The sequence below is a fragment of the Pseudopipra pipra genome, chromosome 3 (assembly GCF_036250125.1).
Source record: "Pseudopipra pipra isolate bDixPip1 chromosome 3, bDixPip1.hap1, whole genome shotgun sequence".
In the NCBI taxonomy this organism is placed as follows: domain Eukaryota; kingdom Metazoa; phylum Chordata; class Aves; order Passeriformes; family Pipridae; genus Pseudopipra; species Pseudopipra pipra.
Genome location: NC_087551.1, coordinates 14,487,888 through 14,507,713, shown reverse-complemented (window position 1 = coordinate 14,507,713; position 19,826 = coordinate 14,487,888). Strand labels below are relative to the sequence as shown.

The following is a 19,826-nucleotide window of genomic DNA, read 5'->3' as shown; positions in this document are numbered from 1 at the left end:
CAGTGCCCTTCTGAGTTAATAGAAGTGACACTAAAGCTTATACTACAAAGCGCAGGTCACACACTTAAGATATAGGACCAGTCACACCAGTTCTTGTGATAAATTTGGATGCTGTGAGAGAGAATTCACCAGGAAAGAAATTCAGTAGATAGTCAGCTGCAGAAAGATATTGGGCTTTTCAGTTCTGAGGTAAGAAAGAGAAAATTAAGATCTTAGAATGCAGAGATGACTGGCAGCATTAATGTCTTCATGTCTTTGCAGGAGGTCCTAGTGTTCTCACTATTCATTTTCAAACACAGGTGCTGTTGAAAACCAAGCTAAAAAAATCATCAAAAGAAAGTCTATTATGATGAACAGAGAAATGAGAAAACTAGTTTGTGAAAAGACATACAAGAATGAAGTGGGATGAATCTGAAAGTGTTTGAACTGAAAGCAAAAGAAAATTTCTTAAGAGCAGGACTCTTCTCTTAAGTTACCTTCTAAGAAACAATTTATGTAAGGGAGCAGACTTGACCCAGTGCAGTTTTCTTTCTCATTTCTTAAGCTTTTCTATCACTAACATAACTTTTAAATAGACATGGGGAAAATAAAGAAATGAGAATGGAGAAAAAAAATCCAAACCTCTAATCCTTTAGAGGGAAAGTGAGTCATTGATTTAAATAAGTTCCATCAACGTTTCTGTAGCATTCTAAACATTTTCAGAACTTACTTGGTTTTTGACTGATAATACAAATAATCCTTTAGCTGTCTACAGCATTAAACCTTTGTCTTGAGCCAGTGCAATCAATTAAAAATATTTTCTATGAAAATTCAAATGATCTCACCCATGTACATTATCTTTCTTAGATCAACTTTGCTTTTACTGTTATGATGTGTATCCAACAGAGTAAGTAGTTTTTTTAACTTTAGGATAAGAACGAAAAATGCTTTGACTGATAAAAATGTTGTTGAAACTAATAAAGAATTTACAAAAACTCTCATTCTAGAAAAAAACCCAAATAAATTACACACAAAAATTAATTTTTTAATTTCAGAAATGTAAAAATCTGGGGGGGTTAAATGCTTGCATTTTAAAATACCTTTTTGGGGTTTTTTATACCTTTCATTTTGTTTTTTCATTGCCCAAAGGAAGCATATTTTTTATTTTTTCTTTGATTCTTCAGTCACTAACTTTTTTCTTCTGTAGTAATCTTGAAATCATCTCTAGAGCAGCCTGCATGTATGGTTTCTAACTTTTATTAAAAAAAAAAAAGTTATTCAATATATAACAAGGTTTAAATGATCATACTTCCATTGAAAATAAAGTGATTTACTCCTTTGATTTTCATTAGGTGGGAATCTATGCCTCTATTCCCCCTAAGTTAGAATCTGATCCATCAGAGAACTCAGCCTTTGCCACCAGGGTTGTGTAATTTCTTCCTGAATATTTTCACATATGGAAGTTTGTTAAAGACTTTTTGCAAATCTAAAAAACCCCAAAACTATGTTAACTCATTCATATTTATGCCCCATTATCTCCTATCAAACCAGAGTAGGTTTAACTATAAGAGTTGTTACCAGCAGATCTCCCAGATGGAGACCTCAGCATAAACAGAACCCCTGGGGGATGTAACTCCATGGACACATCAAAGGCCATAAATAACACTGATGAGTTTTGCTTTCCAAATCAGGGAGGATGAGCCATTACTTGGTAACAAAGGAACTACTGACTTAGCTGGTATTTTTCCCATTCTCCTTTTACTAATTCCATAGACTAAATATTTTAGAGCCACATCTCCCATATCTAAAGCCTGATTTTATACATATGGCACAAATTTATCCATAAGTGTTCACTTGCACTGTATAATTCATCTTCTATATATTCCCAGATGGAGAGTTCCTGAGAAATCCTCCTGTTTTTTCCAAACATTGTTATCTCCAAGGGAAGTAAAGTATTATGAGGTGTCCTTGTTTCATCAACACTGCTAGTTTCTCACAGCAGGAAAATGACATACAAAACAGGAGACATGGGGCAGTGTGTGTTTCACAGAGGCTTAATTGCTGTGAACAGAACTTAAGTCTTTTCCATTGCACTTCCCTCCTGGGTAGAAAGGTAGTTTTTATTTTGTCTTTGGAAGCATTGTCCTTACCAAGTTTGTAAGCTTTGCAGCTTATCAGATGAGGACATTCCTTATATCCTCTATGTCTACCATCAAGACTGATTGATGACAGATCTGACTGCAAGAGTTGAAACTCTGACCATAGCAAAGGAAAGCACACAAGAGAGAACCAAGATACATTCTTCTATCCAAAGAAGGAATAAAAGGGTAAAGGTGATGTGTTGCTGGACAAATAAATAATAGTCAAAAGGCTTAGATTATTTTAGCCCTAAAGCACCCTAAAAGTCCTGTGTCCTAACTGCAGTGGCCAGGGAGGTTTGAAAACTTACCCTATGGTACATGCAAGGCAAGGCAAATACTAAGTGATCATCTACCTGTTAGGTTCCTACATCACCTTGACCATAATAATTTTGCATGAATGTGGTGATAACAGGCTGACTGTCCATTTTACTGGAATATTTAAAGATACGTTTGTGGAAGTGTTCAAGAGCTCTCCTACCACCACACATACCTGAAAAGCATCTCTGATTCTCTTCAGAAGTGGCTGTAGGGGCTTGAATTTGGAAGATATTTCTAAGCCAACAGTGTGCAAGTTAGGCAAGTACGTGGATTGCTTGGGAAATACTGGAATCAATTCATAGAGAAACAAATGTACCGACACAAATGTCTCCTGTTAATTTTATAGTCAGTCGGAACACAGAAATCAAGACAAATGGATGCCATTTACCCTAAATAGGATACATGGCAATAGTTGACTCCTAGCATCTATCTTAAAGCCAGATGTAACCCATGAAAAGACGACAGACCCTTTTCCTATTTTCCAGAATACAGGGACTAAGAGAAGCATTTAAATGGCATGCTCCCTTCCACTAGCCCTTGGATGTTCTGCGATAACAACCTTTAGCCCATAGATCCAGAGAAAGTCCCTAAAGACAATGTGTGACCTCAGATGTCTAACCTTATGTGATAAAGCGAAAAACAAAACCAAAACAAAACCATTTAAAAAACCCCAAACCAACCAACCAAAGAAGAGCAGAATTATTCTGTATTATACCAAAGCCCTCAGGGCTTCAGCTGGCAATTGCCTTATTTCAGAGGTACTTGGCATTAAGCATAATGTCAGGCTGCAGTTTGATCTTCTGCCAGCATACATGGGCTCTCACACAGGTTCTTCTTTGGTGTATATGCTCAATCACAATCTGTACTCCCCAATCACAGAGATACATCTGTTCCAGCAGTCTGGCAGTGTTTTGGACAACCTCTTCAGAGCAAACAATATGAGTGACATGCTCATGCTGTCAAATCTCAGTCTGTTAGGCACATCCCTGACACATCCTGACCCATGGGGTACGTGAGGGCAGCTGCAATAAAGTTATGCTTTTCTAAGGCTGACCAGGGATCCGGAGGTGACTGGGAAGGCTTCATTTTAGATATTTGCCTACATCAGACTGTATCTTCCAAACTGCTGCAGGGTTCCAGGAACTGCTAAGCATTCCTAGTAGATTGAACAGCTTTGAAACCGTAGATAAGTTGGTCAATATCTAACAGATCATTTTCTATCCAGAAAATTCTGCATCAGTCTGATTTATGATGGAAATTTTGAAGAGTAGGTTGCCACTGGTAAAATGATTAGTTGTGCTGTGTGTTTTAATAGAATCAGCATTGGGCAAACTGCCTTTGACCACAGAAAGCATAGAGTTAGTCTCAGAAAAGTGATTCTGAAATTCTTTCAGAATAAATGGTGGTTATTGTGGCTTTAAAATGTCCTCTGGCTTGTTTTGATATATATTCCCAGACTTATAAAATGTACTAAGGAAAGAAAATCAGAAAATTAAGAAAACTGTTTTTCATGTTAAATAGATATGGCTATGAGCACTGCTGAGAGAAAGACTTGGGTGTTTGCTTCTCCCCATTTGATCTGATATGAAACAGATTTTCTTTCAGGTAAGGAAGAAAAGGTTGTTTCAAATTAAATAAAATGCTTTGTTCTCAGATTACCTAAATCCTCTATAAACACTGGGCAATCTTCACATGAAAAATCATAATCTTTTATTTAGAAAATACTGAAATTGACACTTTGACATTACTAAAACCAATTTCCTTTTTCTGTTTTGTTTTGTTTTTTTTAACTTTGGCCATAATCGTTAGTTCAGTTTGACCCAAATTAACAAGTTCTTTGGTTTATGTATCTTTAGAAAATCTACATTTCAGTGTAGAATTATTACCTATCTGAAGTTACAAGAGCAGTCTCTTCACAGAAGTAGCTGGAGTTGCTACCATGGTGCAGTCCTGTTGCCTCAACAGCAGCCAGTTGCAAAGTGCAATTAAAACTAAATAGTGAAGGAGACAAGATAAGCCATAAGGAGTAGAAAGGATGTGCATGGAAATGGGGATAGTCTATTGATTAGGAACTCTGACTGCACAATCAGCAGTTTTCCCATTCCTGTTTAATATGATCATAAATTAGGCTGCATCTAGATAATGTGAATTCACTATCTGAAAAAGAGGCCAAGGTAAAATACTGAAGTTCTTTTGGGAAGGTGCAGACAGATGATGATAATTCAGTAAAGAGACATAACACTGAATTTAGTTAAGAAAGATGGAATATATAAATTGAGGGCAGATGTGGGCATCTTAGCTGTCAAAAAATTACAATGCACTCTTCACAAACACAGGGCTACCCACCAGTCACAAACACAAGGAGAAAGGGAGAACACAGGACAAACATTTAATAAAGGGCAGAAATTGAAGTATAAATCCTCATAGCTCTACCATGTTACTCAGAGAAATGGCAAGAGAGAAACTTTGGAGTAAAAAAATTACTCTGATGGTAGTCTGGAAGACTAAATCTAAACCTCTGTTTCTAAAAATTATCCATCCATTTCGGGATATTGAAATCTTCACATTTGTCTAGGACTAAAGCACATTTTTCCTAACTATATTTCAAGAAACAACCATCCACCTTTACTAGGACAATCATCCTCTATCATGACCACCCCTACCTCTTTTCCTTTTACAGCTCTCTCATTTCACATCTAGTCAGATATAAATTGAAGGTGCATTGGCCCAAGGAAAACTTGAGTCTAGTGGGTTCATGACTAAAATAACAAGAGAGAGATACTAGATTCTATTAATCTTTAAGGGTCACTTCTGCATTTTATGTAGCTCTAGGATAAAACCTACAAAGTCACCATGGAAGCCCTGTGAAGCACTTTTTGCAAGGTGTCTACCTCTCTGACTGATCATAAAGCAATACTGGATGATCACCTGTGCTACAACAGCTAGAAAACCCCTTGCAAGAACACTGAATTTAGGTCCTGAGACCTAAGACTGAGTTCAGATTTCCTAGAAATCCCACGCAGACTTGGGGCAATCAGAGCCACAGCTCTTTTCCAAAAGATGGTCACTTTGAGCATCAACAGGGGTGCCCACTGCACACTTTTTGCAAATGATGCAGCACCCACTGTTATTGGGCTTGGGTGCCCTTATCTGCAGCATAGATGGGGCTTTATGAAGGATACACAGGCAATGAAGCTGGAAAATCCTGAGTCTCTGACCAGATGCTTCTCACAGAAAATCTTCACCCAATATTTGAAGACACCAAACACAAACAAGTGTTGTAATCAAACACTCCAACCAGAATTGTAATTCTTCCCTGGTAAGGGAAGACTTGATCAGTTGGTATGCTTTAGGCAACCAATTTTTTAAATCTTATTTTATTTTTAATAAAGGAAATCCAGCATATTTAAGAATAGCAAATTTACTAATTAAGTTGTTAATCTTTTTTCTATTTTTAACTTAAAAAAAAAAAAAGCCAAACAAAACCAGAAAAAGGAGAGATAAGTCTGTGCTTATGCACAGTGGTGCAGGTTAATTAAGAAATCATGCAGAAAGAAAAAATTAAAAAAAACAGCTACAAAGTAGAAAAGAACATTCTTTCTAGCATGGGAATGAAAGCTAATGAGCCCTCACTCACGCAAACAGGATCAAATTCTGTTGATACCATACAACTGCAACACATCTCCATGCAAAAGGCAAGCCAATATCAAGTTAGCTGGTTAACCAGTAGTGCCAAGTACTACTGTCTGTCCCTAAAACAGACACAGCAGAAGCACATCTAAACTGGATGCAGCAGCATTTGTCACACTGTGTTGTCTGGTATCTTTAAAATGTCACTTTTAGAAATACTACTTTTAGAACTCAAATGAAAGTAGTCGATTTGAACATAAGTTATTACTATCTTCAGTTTCAAATCTTGCTTCATTATCACGCTCGCTCACAGGCAGCATAGTCTTCAGGACAAGCCTATGTCTTTTCTAAAATGTACATCAATACCAGTCTGTGAAGAAACTAGTGTTTAAAAAGGGTTTAAATGAAGGCTGTCAAACCTGATGGAGCAGCATGGGAACAGAAGAGAAAGATACAGCTAGATGTGCTCGTGCTGGGAAGGGAGAAGAAATGGAAGGTGAAAAGGAGGAGGACAGGAATCAAAAACGATGTTATGGCATACAGGAATCATAAAATATCGCTATGGGAAAGGCAAAGAAAATTGTAGGCTAATAGCAGTCTTGGAAGATCCAGAAGCAAAGCAAGCCAAGGGATTCTGTACCTCAGCTAATGAAGCAACTGAAAATGCCTTGAAATGCAGCTTGCACATGGATTGCTCATGGTAGCTCAAAAAGCTCTAATTTGTTGTTTTCCTTTTTAAAAGAAAACATCCAACCCTCTTCAATTCCAGTAATCCCATCCCTAGAAAATCACTCTATTTTCTAAATTGACCTATGTTCAGTATAAACAAATTTTGTGTGCCCCTATCTTCAGAACTCAGCTGCACTTTGTCCTTGTTGCAGGCACTTTGTATTTTCATGAAGAAATGGAACAGAGAAAAAAAGTATTTTTATGCTCATAGAATGGTTTGTGTTGGAAGGGACCTTAAAAATCATTCATTTCCAAACCCCCTGCCATGGGCAGGGACACTTCCACTAGACCAGCTTGCTTAAAGCCCCATCCAACCTGGCCTTGAACACTTCCAGTGATAGGGCATCCACAGCTGCTATGGGCAGTTTATGCCACTGACTCACCAGCAAAGAATTTCTTCCTAATATCTAATCTAAATCTACCCACCACCTTAAGGTCATTCCCCCTTGTCCTATCACTGCATGCCCTTGTAACAAGTCCCTCTCCAGCTTTCTTGTAGCCCTCATCAGGTACTGCAAGCTACTATAAGGTCTCCTCAGAACCTTCTCTTCTCCAGGTTGAACAGCCCCAGCTCTCTCAGCCTGTCTTTACAGGAGAGATGTTCCTGCCCCCTGAGCAAGTCCCTCTGGACTTGCTCCAACAGGTTCACATCTTTCTTATGTTGGGGGCTCCAGAGCTCGATGCAGCACTCCAGGTGGGGTCTCACCAGAGTGGAGTAGAGGAGCAGAACTACCTCCCTCAATCTGCTGGTCACATCTCTTTTGATGCAGCCCAGGGCACCATTTGCCTGGGCTGCAAGTGTATGTTGCCATGTCATGCTGAGCTTCTCATCGACTACCATCTTTTCTGGCAGGCCTGTTCTCAATCCATTCTCCACCCAACCTGTACTTGTTCTTGGGATTGTCCCAACCCAGATGAAGGACTTTACACTTGGTCTTGTTGACCTTCATGACATTTGCGCAGACCCACCTATCAAGCCTGTCAAGGTTCCTCTGGAAGGCAACTCCAGCATGCTGACTGCACCACTCATGACAAACTTGCTGAGGGTACCCTTGATCCCATTGTCCTTGTCATCAACAAAGATAAAAACAAAGATTAATACTGACCCCTGAGGAATGCCACTCTCATCACTGGTCTCCTCTCAGACATTGAGCCACTGACTGCAACTGTGTGCACCATCCAGCCAATCACTTATCCATCAAGTGGTCCATCTGTCAAATCCATGTCTCTCCAATTTAAAGACAAGGATATCGTGATGGACAGTGCAAAATGCCTTGCACGAGTTCAGGCAGATGACACCAATTGCTCTTTTCTCACCCACCACTGCCATAACCCTGTTGTAGGAGGCCACCAAACTCGTCAGGCACAAGATTTGCCCTTACTGAACCTATGCTGGCTGTCACCAATCACTTCCTTAGTTTCCATGTACCTTAGCGTGGTTTCCAGGAGGATCTGCTCCATGACCTTGCCAGGCACTGAGGTGACACTGACTAGCATGTAGTTTCCTGGTTCTTCCTTATTTTTCTGTTTCAAAATGGGGATTATTTTCCCCCCCTTCTAGTCAGTGGGAACTTCATCAGACTGCCACAACCTCTAAAATAAGATGGATAGTTTTTTGGCCACTTCCTTGGCCAGTTCCCTCAGGACTGGATGTATCTTGTCAGGTCCCATGGACTTGTGCAGCTTCATGTGTCTTAAATAGTCTCAAACCTTCACTCTCTCAGTCCTTAGAATCATAGAATCACAGAATCAACCAGGTTGGAAAAGACTTCTGAGATCATCGAGTCCAACCCTGACCCAACACTGTTGTGGTTACTAGACCATGGCACTAAGTGCCACATCCAGTTTTGTCTTAAAAACCTCCAGGGATGATGAATCCACCACCTCCCTGGGCAGCCCATTCCAATGCCTGATTACCCTCTCTGTAAAGAATTTCTTCCTAATATCCAACCTAAACCTCCCCTGGCAGAGCTTAAGACCATGTCCTCTTGTCCTAGTGCTGGTTGCCTGGGAGAAGAGACCAACTCCCACCCGGCTACAACCTCCTTTCAGGGAGTTGTAGAGAGTGATGAGGTCTCCCCTGAGCCTCCTCTTCTCCAGGCTGAACAACCCCAGCTCCCTCAGCCTCTCCTCACAGGATCTGTGCTCGAGTCCCTTCAACAGCCTTGTTGCTCTTGTCTGGACCTGCTCCAGGACCTCAATGTCCTTCCTGAACTGAGGGGCCCGGAACTGGACACAGCACTCCAGGTGTGGCCTCACTTCTGTGACTTGGGCAGTGTGCCTGGAGCCCCTCAGCCTTCTACATGTCCTGGTAACCAGGTCTCCAGAGAGATCCAACATTTTCCCTAATCTTGCTTTTATAACTGACATACCTGCAGAAGGTTTCCTTGTTGCCTACTGACATTCCCAGACAGATTTAACTCCATCAAGGCTTTGGCTTTCCTAACCCAATCCCTGGCTGCTCAGATAATTTTTCTGTATTTCTCCCAGGCTACCTGCCCCTGCTTCCACACACTGTAGGCTTCTTTTTGTGTTTCAGCCTGTCCAGGAGCTCCTTGTTCAACCACACAGGCCTCCTGGTGTGTTTGTCTGACTTCCTCTTTGTTGGCATGCCTCACTCCTGAGCTTGGAAGAGGTAAATTCATGCTCATCATTTAGGTAAAAAACAAAAGAGGCAAAATAACACCCGAAACTTATTTTTTCCTTTGTGCTGCATAGGTTTTGAACACAAAGTAAGACACAGTCCTCCCCAGCTTCCACCTCGTCATTTCAGCAACCCTTTACCAAACACTGCGAAATTAGAAAACAAGGGGAAATAGGAATATCTGAAAGATCACAGGACATATTTCATTCACTGTCCCCCTTTCCCTCAAGAATTTATCACCTCTCAGAGATGTGTCTAACTTAGAATCAATGAATGGCACTAACTTCCAGGGACATCATTCATTCATAGCACATTAGCACATAGGTGTTTTTTTCTAACAGCTCCTGCTACACATAATTGTTTTTAGCAATATATACTTTCATTTTTACTTTGAATTCTAAATTATTTCCAATAAATGATCTGAAGGGTTATATTTCACCTGTGGATTTTGAAAAAATTACTTCTGTTTTTTAAAAAATCAAGTGAATAGCTGGACTGCAATTCAAAATGGCAACAATAACAGAAAACTTCACCCTAACCACTAATAATTACTACAGGAAATGGTTTATGTGTTTCTTACTAATGAAACACATCTTCCTGTCCCATTCCACACCCAAAAATGAAGAATTTTCTACTTTTAAACAGATAAATCAGAACTGTTATTTATGTAATAGGCATTCTGGTTTCATATTTGCTTTTGCTTACATCTCTGGATTTGCTGCCTTTTGTTTAATAATATAAACACACAGAGCAACTGTTAAGAGATAACATGCAGATTTATAAGTTACCATTAATCAGTAGTCCTACTCAATAAGAAAGGGACTGCATGTCTGAAAAACCTGTTGTCTTTAAAAATGAATAAAATTAGTAACACAATAGTCTTCATTGCATGGTATTTGCATAAAATGAAATACAGGCCTGATCAAGGCAACTCTGTCTTCATATGAGTTGCCCTCATTTAAGTGACCAGCATCATTTGCATAAGTAATATCCTGTAGTTTGCATTTTTAGTTAAGGCATCTCGATTTGGTTGTTTGGTTGATTGTACAATCGATAACTGCTACACCCTTTGGTTCATGCCTGCTGGAACACTTCTGCTAAATTTATAAGCTTCAGATTGCTTTAATAACAACTTGTCATCAAAAGAACACAGACAACCTTTTCCTCAGTAAATGTTTTACTCCATCACTTGGGGATAGATTTGGGAGTCACTTCGTAGCTTTTGTCAAAGCCTTTTTTTTCCCCCCTCAAACAATAATTCAATGAAAACAAATGAAAACAAGAAACAAAACTACTATTTCATGCCTTGATAACTCTATTTTCCCACTTCCACTAATAACTTGAATTTGTGCTTTTAAACTTGCTTAGGAAATGCCATCATCATAAACTGTACATTGCTCAGGACCCTTTAACTACTTAATTAGCTACTGAAACACCGCAAAGAAGCTGATGTTATATCAGAAGAGAAGCAAAATGAGCCAAACTCCACGCGTCCCCCACCCCCTTCATGACGAGTGTTTGTTTAAGCCCTTACCTGCTGGGTAACGTTCGATAACGGGCCAGTTGTCCACCTGTAACGTGGCATTGCCACCACTTCTTGTGAAGCGAACTACGTGGTATTTCCCATCATTAATGATTGCGTTCATCTCTTCAATAGCGATGTCATCAGTTCCAACATTAAATTTAACTCCAATTTTTCCTTGGTGCTGCATATTAAAGAAAAAAAAAAAAGGAAGAAGAAAGAGAAGAACTAATTAAGACTTGTTTTAGCAAGAAATTGAGACAGTGTGTCATACAGGGAAAGATTTCTAACAACATCTTCCCTCCTCAGATGTAACTTCTGAAGACTTGCATGCGGCAGTGACAAGCCTTCTGACAGCTTAGTAGGTCTGTGACGTCTTTTTGATGGATAATTGATATTCCAAAGGAGTTATTTCACCAAATTGAGCTCTCTTCTTTTCCAAGAGATTCAGGCCAAGATGAGGAGGGAGGAAAGGAGGAGGAAAGCTCAAGGTTTCCTTCTTTGTCCTCTCCCTCAGCTCCAAGAGGATAAAACACAGTTTTTCCTTTTAGATTTTCAAAACAGAAAGCCTTGAGGTGTCACTTGGAAGAGATACAAGAATTTTCTGGCTATAAAAGCCAGGGCCCAGCCCTGCTTTTTCCAAACAACCTCATTCATACTCCAACTCTTCACAAATGGTAACAAAGGAGGAAACTTTTTTCTAATGGAAAGATTTTTGGCATCACATTTTAGTAATTGTGAATCATTAAGCCAAGAACAGACTGACTGACTAAAAAGGACTTTTCTGTTCAAAGCCAGAGAGCAGTGAGAGGTATTTGCTTACACAGGGATGGTGTATTGTTCCCACTAAGGGCAGAGGTTTATTGTTTTGCTGGATTTGCCTATAAACTCCTGTGCCTGAGTGCACACAGGGCTAAGGGGACTTCCCACACACAGTCATACCTGAGACCAAGGCTGTAGATTTTCCAGATGATTGTGATATTGGCATGTTTTCATTTTTATTGATTTTTAATTATTAAAGTGTTCACTCTAATGAGACATTTACATTTTAATAAAGTCTTCGATGTCTATTAAAATTTAACTTAAAGGCTTTGTGATATTTTTTTCTCCTATAAAATCAATTCTATTCCTCAATGAAGGTATTTATTACACTGAGGAGAAAAAAAGAAAACCACTGCACAGTATGAGATTAGGGACTTGTGCATAATAAGTGGCAATTCTATCTGAAATTTCATGTCCTTGGTAGTGGTACATCTTTCTTAAAGGTTTTTACACTACCAGATGAAACACAATTAAATGTTCACCTCTCCAGCATAGCTCTTATATCTGTTTCCTCTTCCTCTTACTACCCTAGCACAACTCCCTGTAGAAAGTGTATTCTGCAGTTCATCTCTGGAAGTCCCTCAAGCAAAGAATTCAAGAGTTATTCCACCATATGTTATTTTCTTTTTAAATACCTGACTTCGTTTTCCAATAGTGCTTGTATAATGCAGTTGCACAGTTGAGCAGCTGCTGAACACCTTTGGAGTTCCTCAACATTTTGGCATTGCGCTTTCACCTCTTCAGCTATGAGATTGTTTAAAATCAATAAAATGACCATTCCCTGATGAGATTTGCTCAATTGATTAAACCATGTTCTAAACATTCCCATTGCTTCCTTGTGGATTGTTTTAAAATCTCTTTACTGGCTGGTCCTACTTTTCCATGCTTATAGGTGTCAGCAGGGGACCCACCTCATCCAATACATGCTCATCTTTTGCCTCTCATATGAGTTGCATGGCAATTTCCCAGTTTTCTTGGGAAAGCAACTGTAGCTCTTCCTTATTTTAAATGTGTCAACTATAACTTAGAATAGATTTCACCCATTTTCTCCCATGGATGCAGTAGCTTATTTGTTTCACATATTTCATTCATATGCTTACTCTCTTTACACAGAAACATATACAAAGAAATATAAAATTGTCCCGGATTTAAAACAATCTCCTCTTTTACTAATTTATGAAATGCAGAAAACCAGCATGTAATGATAATGGCATATGCACCTTTTCACAGTACGTTCAAGAAATCAAAGGCTTTGAGGATTAAAAAAGCTGACTAATTTTACAGTGATCCATAATTACACTATTCAGAACCTACGCTTTATGTACTTGCTTTCCTATTTGCTATATATATGTTTATACATATATTGTTTTAGATTATAAAAAAAAACAAAAAACAAACAAAAAAACAAACAAACAAAAAAAAAAAAAAAAAAAACCACAAGGAAAAAACCACCTTTAAAATTAATAGACCAGGTGCAGGTAAAAAGAAGTGTCATACAAGGCAAATATATCAGCAGCATTTCCAAAATTAGAGCATGTGGTGCTGCAATGGTTACCATGTTATCATTTGCAAATGGCCACGAATTGAAAAATGAAATGAATGCTTTACAGATTTGAAGGCAGATCTTTAGCCTTCCTTTATAGATATATACTTGCTAGTGAAAAAAAGCAAGTTTCCCCGACTTCCCTACATTTGTACAGAACTACTGTGTACAGATACCAAGCATGCAGGTGCAATAGCAAATGTCACCTTAATACATGATAACTTACTATAATGATTTCTTTGGCTTTATTTCTAGCATATTTGTGTAGCTGAGGCCATGAAAACCCCCATTTTTAAAGGATATGCTTCATTGTTTCCACACTTCTTCAGCACCTATGGCCAACTGTGTAACCCCTCTCCCCATAAAACAAGGAAGCAAATCTGTGTTTCAAATTGAAGAGTTCCTGATTATTACATCTGTATTTAAGTTTGACTTCTGGACATAATGTTAGACATGACACGAATTACAACCTCATTGTATACAGCCCTTTAGAACCACAAAACAAAATATGATGCAAGTCTTGACAGTACATGGGCCCAAGCAGATGATGCCACTACCACAGAGCAGCAAGTCACCAGGTATCAGGTGAGCTTGGATAAGCACCTCTGTATGTAGACAGTGGGTTTTCTAAGCCCTTGCATAATCATGCAGCAGTTTGACTCACTGCACTCCTCCTTCATTGAAAGATAACATTAGTTTTCATTTGTCTTTGTCACACTCTTTCCATTTATCTTTGGTTAAGACCATGTGCACATTCAGTTATTGCAGATCAGCTGACATGCAGTAACCTGGTGAGATAACGTGATGTCAGCCCTGAGCCTTGTTATGCTTAATCTAACGGGCCTGTAGCCCGCTAGAAAGAACTAGTTTTTATTTTTCCTCTTTTTGGAGCAATATGGTAGTGCAGAAAGGAAAGAGACTGATAAAACTGAAGCCTACTAAATTACTACTTTCACTTTACCAGCCTCAATGGCATAGTGCAGTAGTAGAATTTTTCCTTTATCACTTTTTCATTCAAAATAATCTTAAAAGTCATTCTTCCGATCAGAAAAAGCCTCAGACAAATGCTGAATGAGACATTCCCTCTTCAGCACCCTGATGATGGGCACAATGGAAAGTCTGTTCATCATTAAGTACTGCAATAAGTCAACATTACTACTGAATGTTACCATCCCTGCCAGTGACCCAAAATAGTACAGACTCATATTCCTAGGAAGTTATGTTTTCCCACAAGCAAAGATGATAATTTTAGAGCTCCCTGGTAAAAATCAGCTCTGTACACTGGGATTGGAGAAGCCCACTGTGCTGTTCATGGTTCTCAGCCTGTTTTCTTTTTCTCAGCCTCACCTGGTTGTGAGAGAACATAGCAGTGAAATCAATTCCTTTTCCTATTCTGCCTTTATCTATTTTAAACTGGTAAGGCCACAATAACAAAGTGGAGACATGTAGGAGGTGGGAGAATCTTCAATATTACTTCCAACAAAGACCAAAGGAGAAGAGGGAAGCATTTCAGAAGAAGAGGGAAGCATTTCAGAAGAAGAGGGAAGCATTTCAAGGAGTGGCTTAAACACTGTTCTGTTTCTCTGAAAATTATTTTGAACTGCAAAATCAAATTTATATTATGAATAATGCTACAACCACCATATCACCACTGCTGCTCCCTGGGACAATGCAGCACAGAGCCTCCGATTAATCTACGGACAAACTATGTGACACTCTGAGCCCCAGTCAGCAGCTCTTCAGAAATAGCTCTTGGTTTGGAGGTCCTTCAGCCTTGTATCTCTCCCGTTTCCGAAGCCAGCGTACCTTTTCTTTCTACAGTAATTACACAGGCAGGTAAGTCAATTTGGTGTTGGCTAAAGTACCCCTCTACATTACTGCAACATGCAACATAGGCTTTGTCTACAGTCTAAATTCTGCTGTCCAGGCACTTGTAGGAGTCCAAACTCACAGGCTGAGGATAAATATGTTAATGGCTTCAAAGCAGTTGGATAAAACCATGAGATTTACATGTTTAGTTCCAATTCTACACTCCTAATGAGCTCTGAAATGCTGGAAGCTTTGACTGCTCAGATAGGATGGGATGTGTATGTATGTGTGTGTACATACCATTCACTTCAAAACATTTTGTCTTCAAAAGCACTGGCAGCTACTACTGTAATCTAGCAACTCCAGTGGAGTACTTTCAAGCCTGTTTTATGAATTGTGTACTCTGAATACTTAAAAGACTTATGATGAAGCACCAAGAATGCTTATGAACCTAAGAACCAAGCATGAGAGGTGAAATGTGAATCAAGCCAGCAGCTGACATTGCAATTTGTTCCCTGTTGGACTCTAGTTCAGGGCTACCAATCTGCCAACTCCAAATGCAATAAAATCAGTGCTAGTATAAAAATAAATAAATATATATATATATACACACACAGAGAATTGATATTTCCTATAGCATCAGCAAGGTTTTACTGCTCTCTGTAGTAATAACTCTGGAATCAGTCAAACCTGAGTGTGTGCAAATTTGGCACAACAGTAGTTTTAGAAGAGACTACAGACACCCTAAGCTCATAATACTTACAACCTTTAAACACTTCCAAGGAAAAGTAATAATACTGTGACTCCCACAGGTGAACAACTAGAGAAGAAAAAATTCAAGCTTGACAGCTTGCATCTTATAGTGTCAGTCCCTGAGGCACCGCTTTCTGGTGAATGTGATAACAAAGTCTTAGAACTAACTGAAGGTTTACTTTCATTTTATTAAAGTGTAAGTTTCTTGAATTTTATTGAGAAGAGTGAGATCATTTTCACTCAAATGTAATCAAAGGCTAATATTCTACATTATAGAAATCTACGCAAAATAATTAAAATAGTTTCTGGTTTTCTGAATCCTGTAAGGGAATACATATTTAAAAGTAGTATTACTTCTTCAGAAAGTGAGGGGAGGGATACATAATAGACAGAAGATACATTTGAACTCCAAGACTAATGGAATAACTACATATATTTTAGTCTAATAATCCATCATTATTTCTTATTACCATCTAGTATCTTTCAGAGGCAATGCTTCCTGGAAAAGGCACAGAAAATATAAATAATCTGAGAAGAGTTCTTGGAATGAATACATCTTTTTTTTTTTTTTTATATTCCACTCAAAGGACTTAACTTTCTGAATACTGAGTTTTATTTTTTTTTTGTTATTGCTTTTCTCTATGAGAAGTGATAAAATTGCCAACCTAATTTTTACCAATATTAGTAAATTTTTTTTTCTTTTTTAGTCAACTGCAAGATGACACACCACTGGAACAGGCGTTCTCCTGTCATCCCTCATCTTGAGTATTTACAGTCGTGTTTTGTGCCCTTTCATGAATTCAGAAAGGCAACCATTTTCTAGGATGGATTATAGCTTTCAGCATATCAGTGCTTGACATACTGCATAAAATGTAGGAGGTGCTTGAAACCTCTATCAGAGTGCTAGCAAGCAAAGTTATCAGTCATAGGTAGGTACTTCAGGCAAGGAAGCAAAGATTTCTGCTGATATCTGTTAGGATGCATCCACCTGGTATTCAGTCTTTTGGCGTCTGACAAGTGTGAAACAGTTTGGTTTCTCTTTCTTTTCCCAAAGACTGTAATGGGTTGTTAGTGTGGAAAAGGAAAGAAAAGAAAACAGAACAAAAGAAAACCCCCAAACAAACCAAACTTTCCCCTTTCCTGGTTTCCTGGTGAGGACAATAAACTATTCCCAGGGTTCCTTCTTGCCAGTTTTCATCATTTATTTGCATCATTTATTGTCACAATATTTGCTTATTTCTTAAATGCACATCTTTGTAGATCTTCGGTTGTAAGAAAAACACTGGTTTTCATTTTAAAGCCAAGTTACTTGTTTTGATAAACGTACAGAAAAGCTTAAAACCCAAAGCCTCTCAAGATACTGTGTTGGCAGACTAATAGAAAGAACTGGAAATCATGTTAAATCCCATTATTTTAAACCAAATGCTTGATTCTTTTTCAGCTGGAGGTGTGATACTCAGTGCAAGTGACACAAGTGATTTCATTACTCTCATATTAAATCTGAGCGACGTGCAGCAAAGTTGACTTCCTCTCAATCCAGTTTCCTAACAATGCTTCTCCTTTGTCATTGGACCTGCTTCCATAAAGGTTTGTTCTCCTTTACTTGATTCTTAGCCTCCTGGTACCCAAGACAGAGGGACTGGAAGGATGAACTGACAATCCTTACTTCAAAAATCCTCTATAAGACTGTATCTGCAGCTGACTGGTCTTTTTGAGCCCCCAGCACACAGTATGCTTTTATTCAGAAAGCTTTTTCATGACCTGAAGGACATCATCACTTGATTTAAATGGTGGTTGGAATCCAAACATGACTCTTGGATTCCCACGAGAAGAGCGGTCAGATCTGTGGTACCCATTTGCACACACCAATTGAAAATGCAATTCTGGCAACAAAATGCTGCCTAACACTATGCTTTGCCACTATTCAGATTATTCACAGAAGAAAAATGTCTGCAGAGCCAGAAATGTTACTGGTATTTCCTGCAGCACCTGTGCATGCCCACCTAAGCACAGACACATCGTTTTCACTTACACCAAGATCCCTCCAGAGGCACTTAAAAAACAGATCTATAATCACAGATATGTACCAACAACTCTTTTTTTCTCCCCTAATTTTGGGATCCTCAATTAATTGTTTCAGGACTTCTTTAAAAGAGAAACTGTGGGAGAGTTTGCAACATAGTTCACCCTCCCATTTTACTCTGTAAGACCCTTTAATAAACTTTACATGACCCCAATATCATGCCATTAAGTTATCTAGGTTTTCTAAATCAATACAGAAATAATAAAAATTCATTGTTCACCAGATGCCCCTGGTTGACATATAAAAAATAGCACTGTCACTGTAACAACATTATGTATGCAAATATATACAGATGCTACCAGAGATACTGCACTCTTAAACGTTGTTCTATAAAAATTAAGCAGCTTCTAGTCTTAAACTATTGACCCTTGAAAGAGGTAAGTGAAATATGGGCTCAGCATCACACTAATTTACAACTGAGGAGTATCTAGAAAAAGAGTCACCTAAATGGTTCACTAAGTGGAAGTAGTAACATGTGACATAACAATTTTTTATGTCCCAAATGCTACCTATGTGACCACAGGACAAAAATCCTGGAAAGAAGATATCATGAGAGCAATCAATTACTGATCCAGCATTTCAGGGCAGGAAACAACTACTCTTTACTACTATGAAATAATGATTTGGATCACTTTCTGCTTTAAAATAAGTCAGCTCACAGTCAGCTTTAAAGTGTTGTTATAGCAATTCAATTTATACATAAAGCTCAGCAAGCAGAAAATATAGAAATATTTATAAATCTACAATTCTGACACTTCAGCTCTCAGTCTGCAGTTTTCCTCTTTAGTTTAAACATTGTAATTTTCATTGCTATATATCATGGACATATTTTTTCAGGTTACTCTGAAGATGAATTCCTCAGACAATACAGTTACCTTAACAACCAGCCCCCCAAAATGCAATAGTTACGAAAGACATATGGTGTAGAGCCCACAGTAGCAGCATACCGAATCTTATTATCCACTCAGCATCATTACTGAAGCACACAAAATTATTTTTTCTCAGAAAATATGCAGTAAAGAACAATTTAAGTAGTCAGTCCTTAACGTGGTATTTCTGTCAAAATAGCATGTTTCACAGAAATATCTTCACCTTGCTAGTGTCTCACCAAGGGGTCCCAGCTGTGGTGAAATGCTATGGATGAAGAGACTGTTATACCAAACAGAGCATAATTTGAAGGAAAAGCAAGTCTTAACTACAGTCCATGGCTCTGCTCTGCACACTTATTTTCCATGTAGGCAGACACCTTGAGTACCTGAAATATAGTATGTCCAGCCTGAGGAACAGCAGAGTCATTGGAAGCTCCTGCTACTCACAAATGGCAAACATTTTTCCTCCCCACACACACATCAACACATTTCCAAATGAGTACAGTGAGATTGAAAAATTAGGCTTGCTTTCCACCCTTCTATAGTTTTTTTTTTTTTAATACAGAGATTATTAAAATAGTGTTCCTGGAATTCAGTAGTCATCCAAAGGTGTAAAACAAATGAATAGCACCTTGATATCAGTACAATCTAATCCACACTGGAAGTTGTCCTGGCTTAAGGGCATTGATTTCTGTGCTTAGAAAAGTTTCACAGAACTCTTCTGATAATTTATGGGTCTGAAACAAATCCAAAGTCAGAGTCAGTAGGGACCAGAAGCAAAGAATCAGCAAATTCTCAAGCAGACTTTCATGCTAAATGATTAATAGACATATGATCAACACACATGCTCATGAAAACACCAGTAATTAATTTTTGAGAATCTGGGTCAAAGGATTTTTCATATTAAAAACCTATAGGGAATTATTAAAAACCAAGATTGGCATTAGACATGCAACTCCTATTGAGCTTTAATGAAAAATGAAC

General features: G+C 38.5%; 1 protein-coding gene across 42 annotated transcripts in view; it reads right to left on the bottom strand.

Moving 5' to 3' along the window:
- The window catches only part of NRXN1 (neurexin 1), a 711,526-nt gene that overhangs the window by 115,536 nt on the left and 576,164 nt on the right, over nucleotides 1-19,826 (bottom strand). For all 42 annotated transcript variants that reach the window (XM_064647916.1, XM_064647918.1, XM_064647926.1 and 39 more), the window contains one exon: nucleotides 10,976-11,147. In XM_064647916.1, the coding sequence (XP_064503986.1) occupies nucleotides 10,976-11,147 (172 nt within the window). The remainder of the gene's footprint in view (nucleotides 1-10,975; nucleotides 11,148-19,826) is intronic.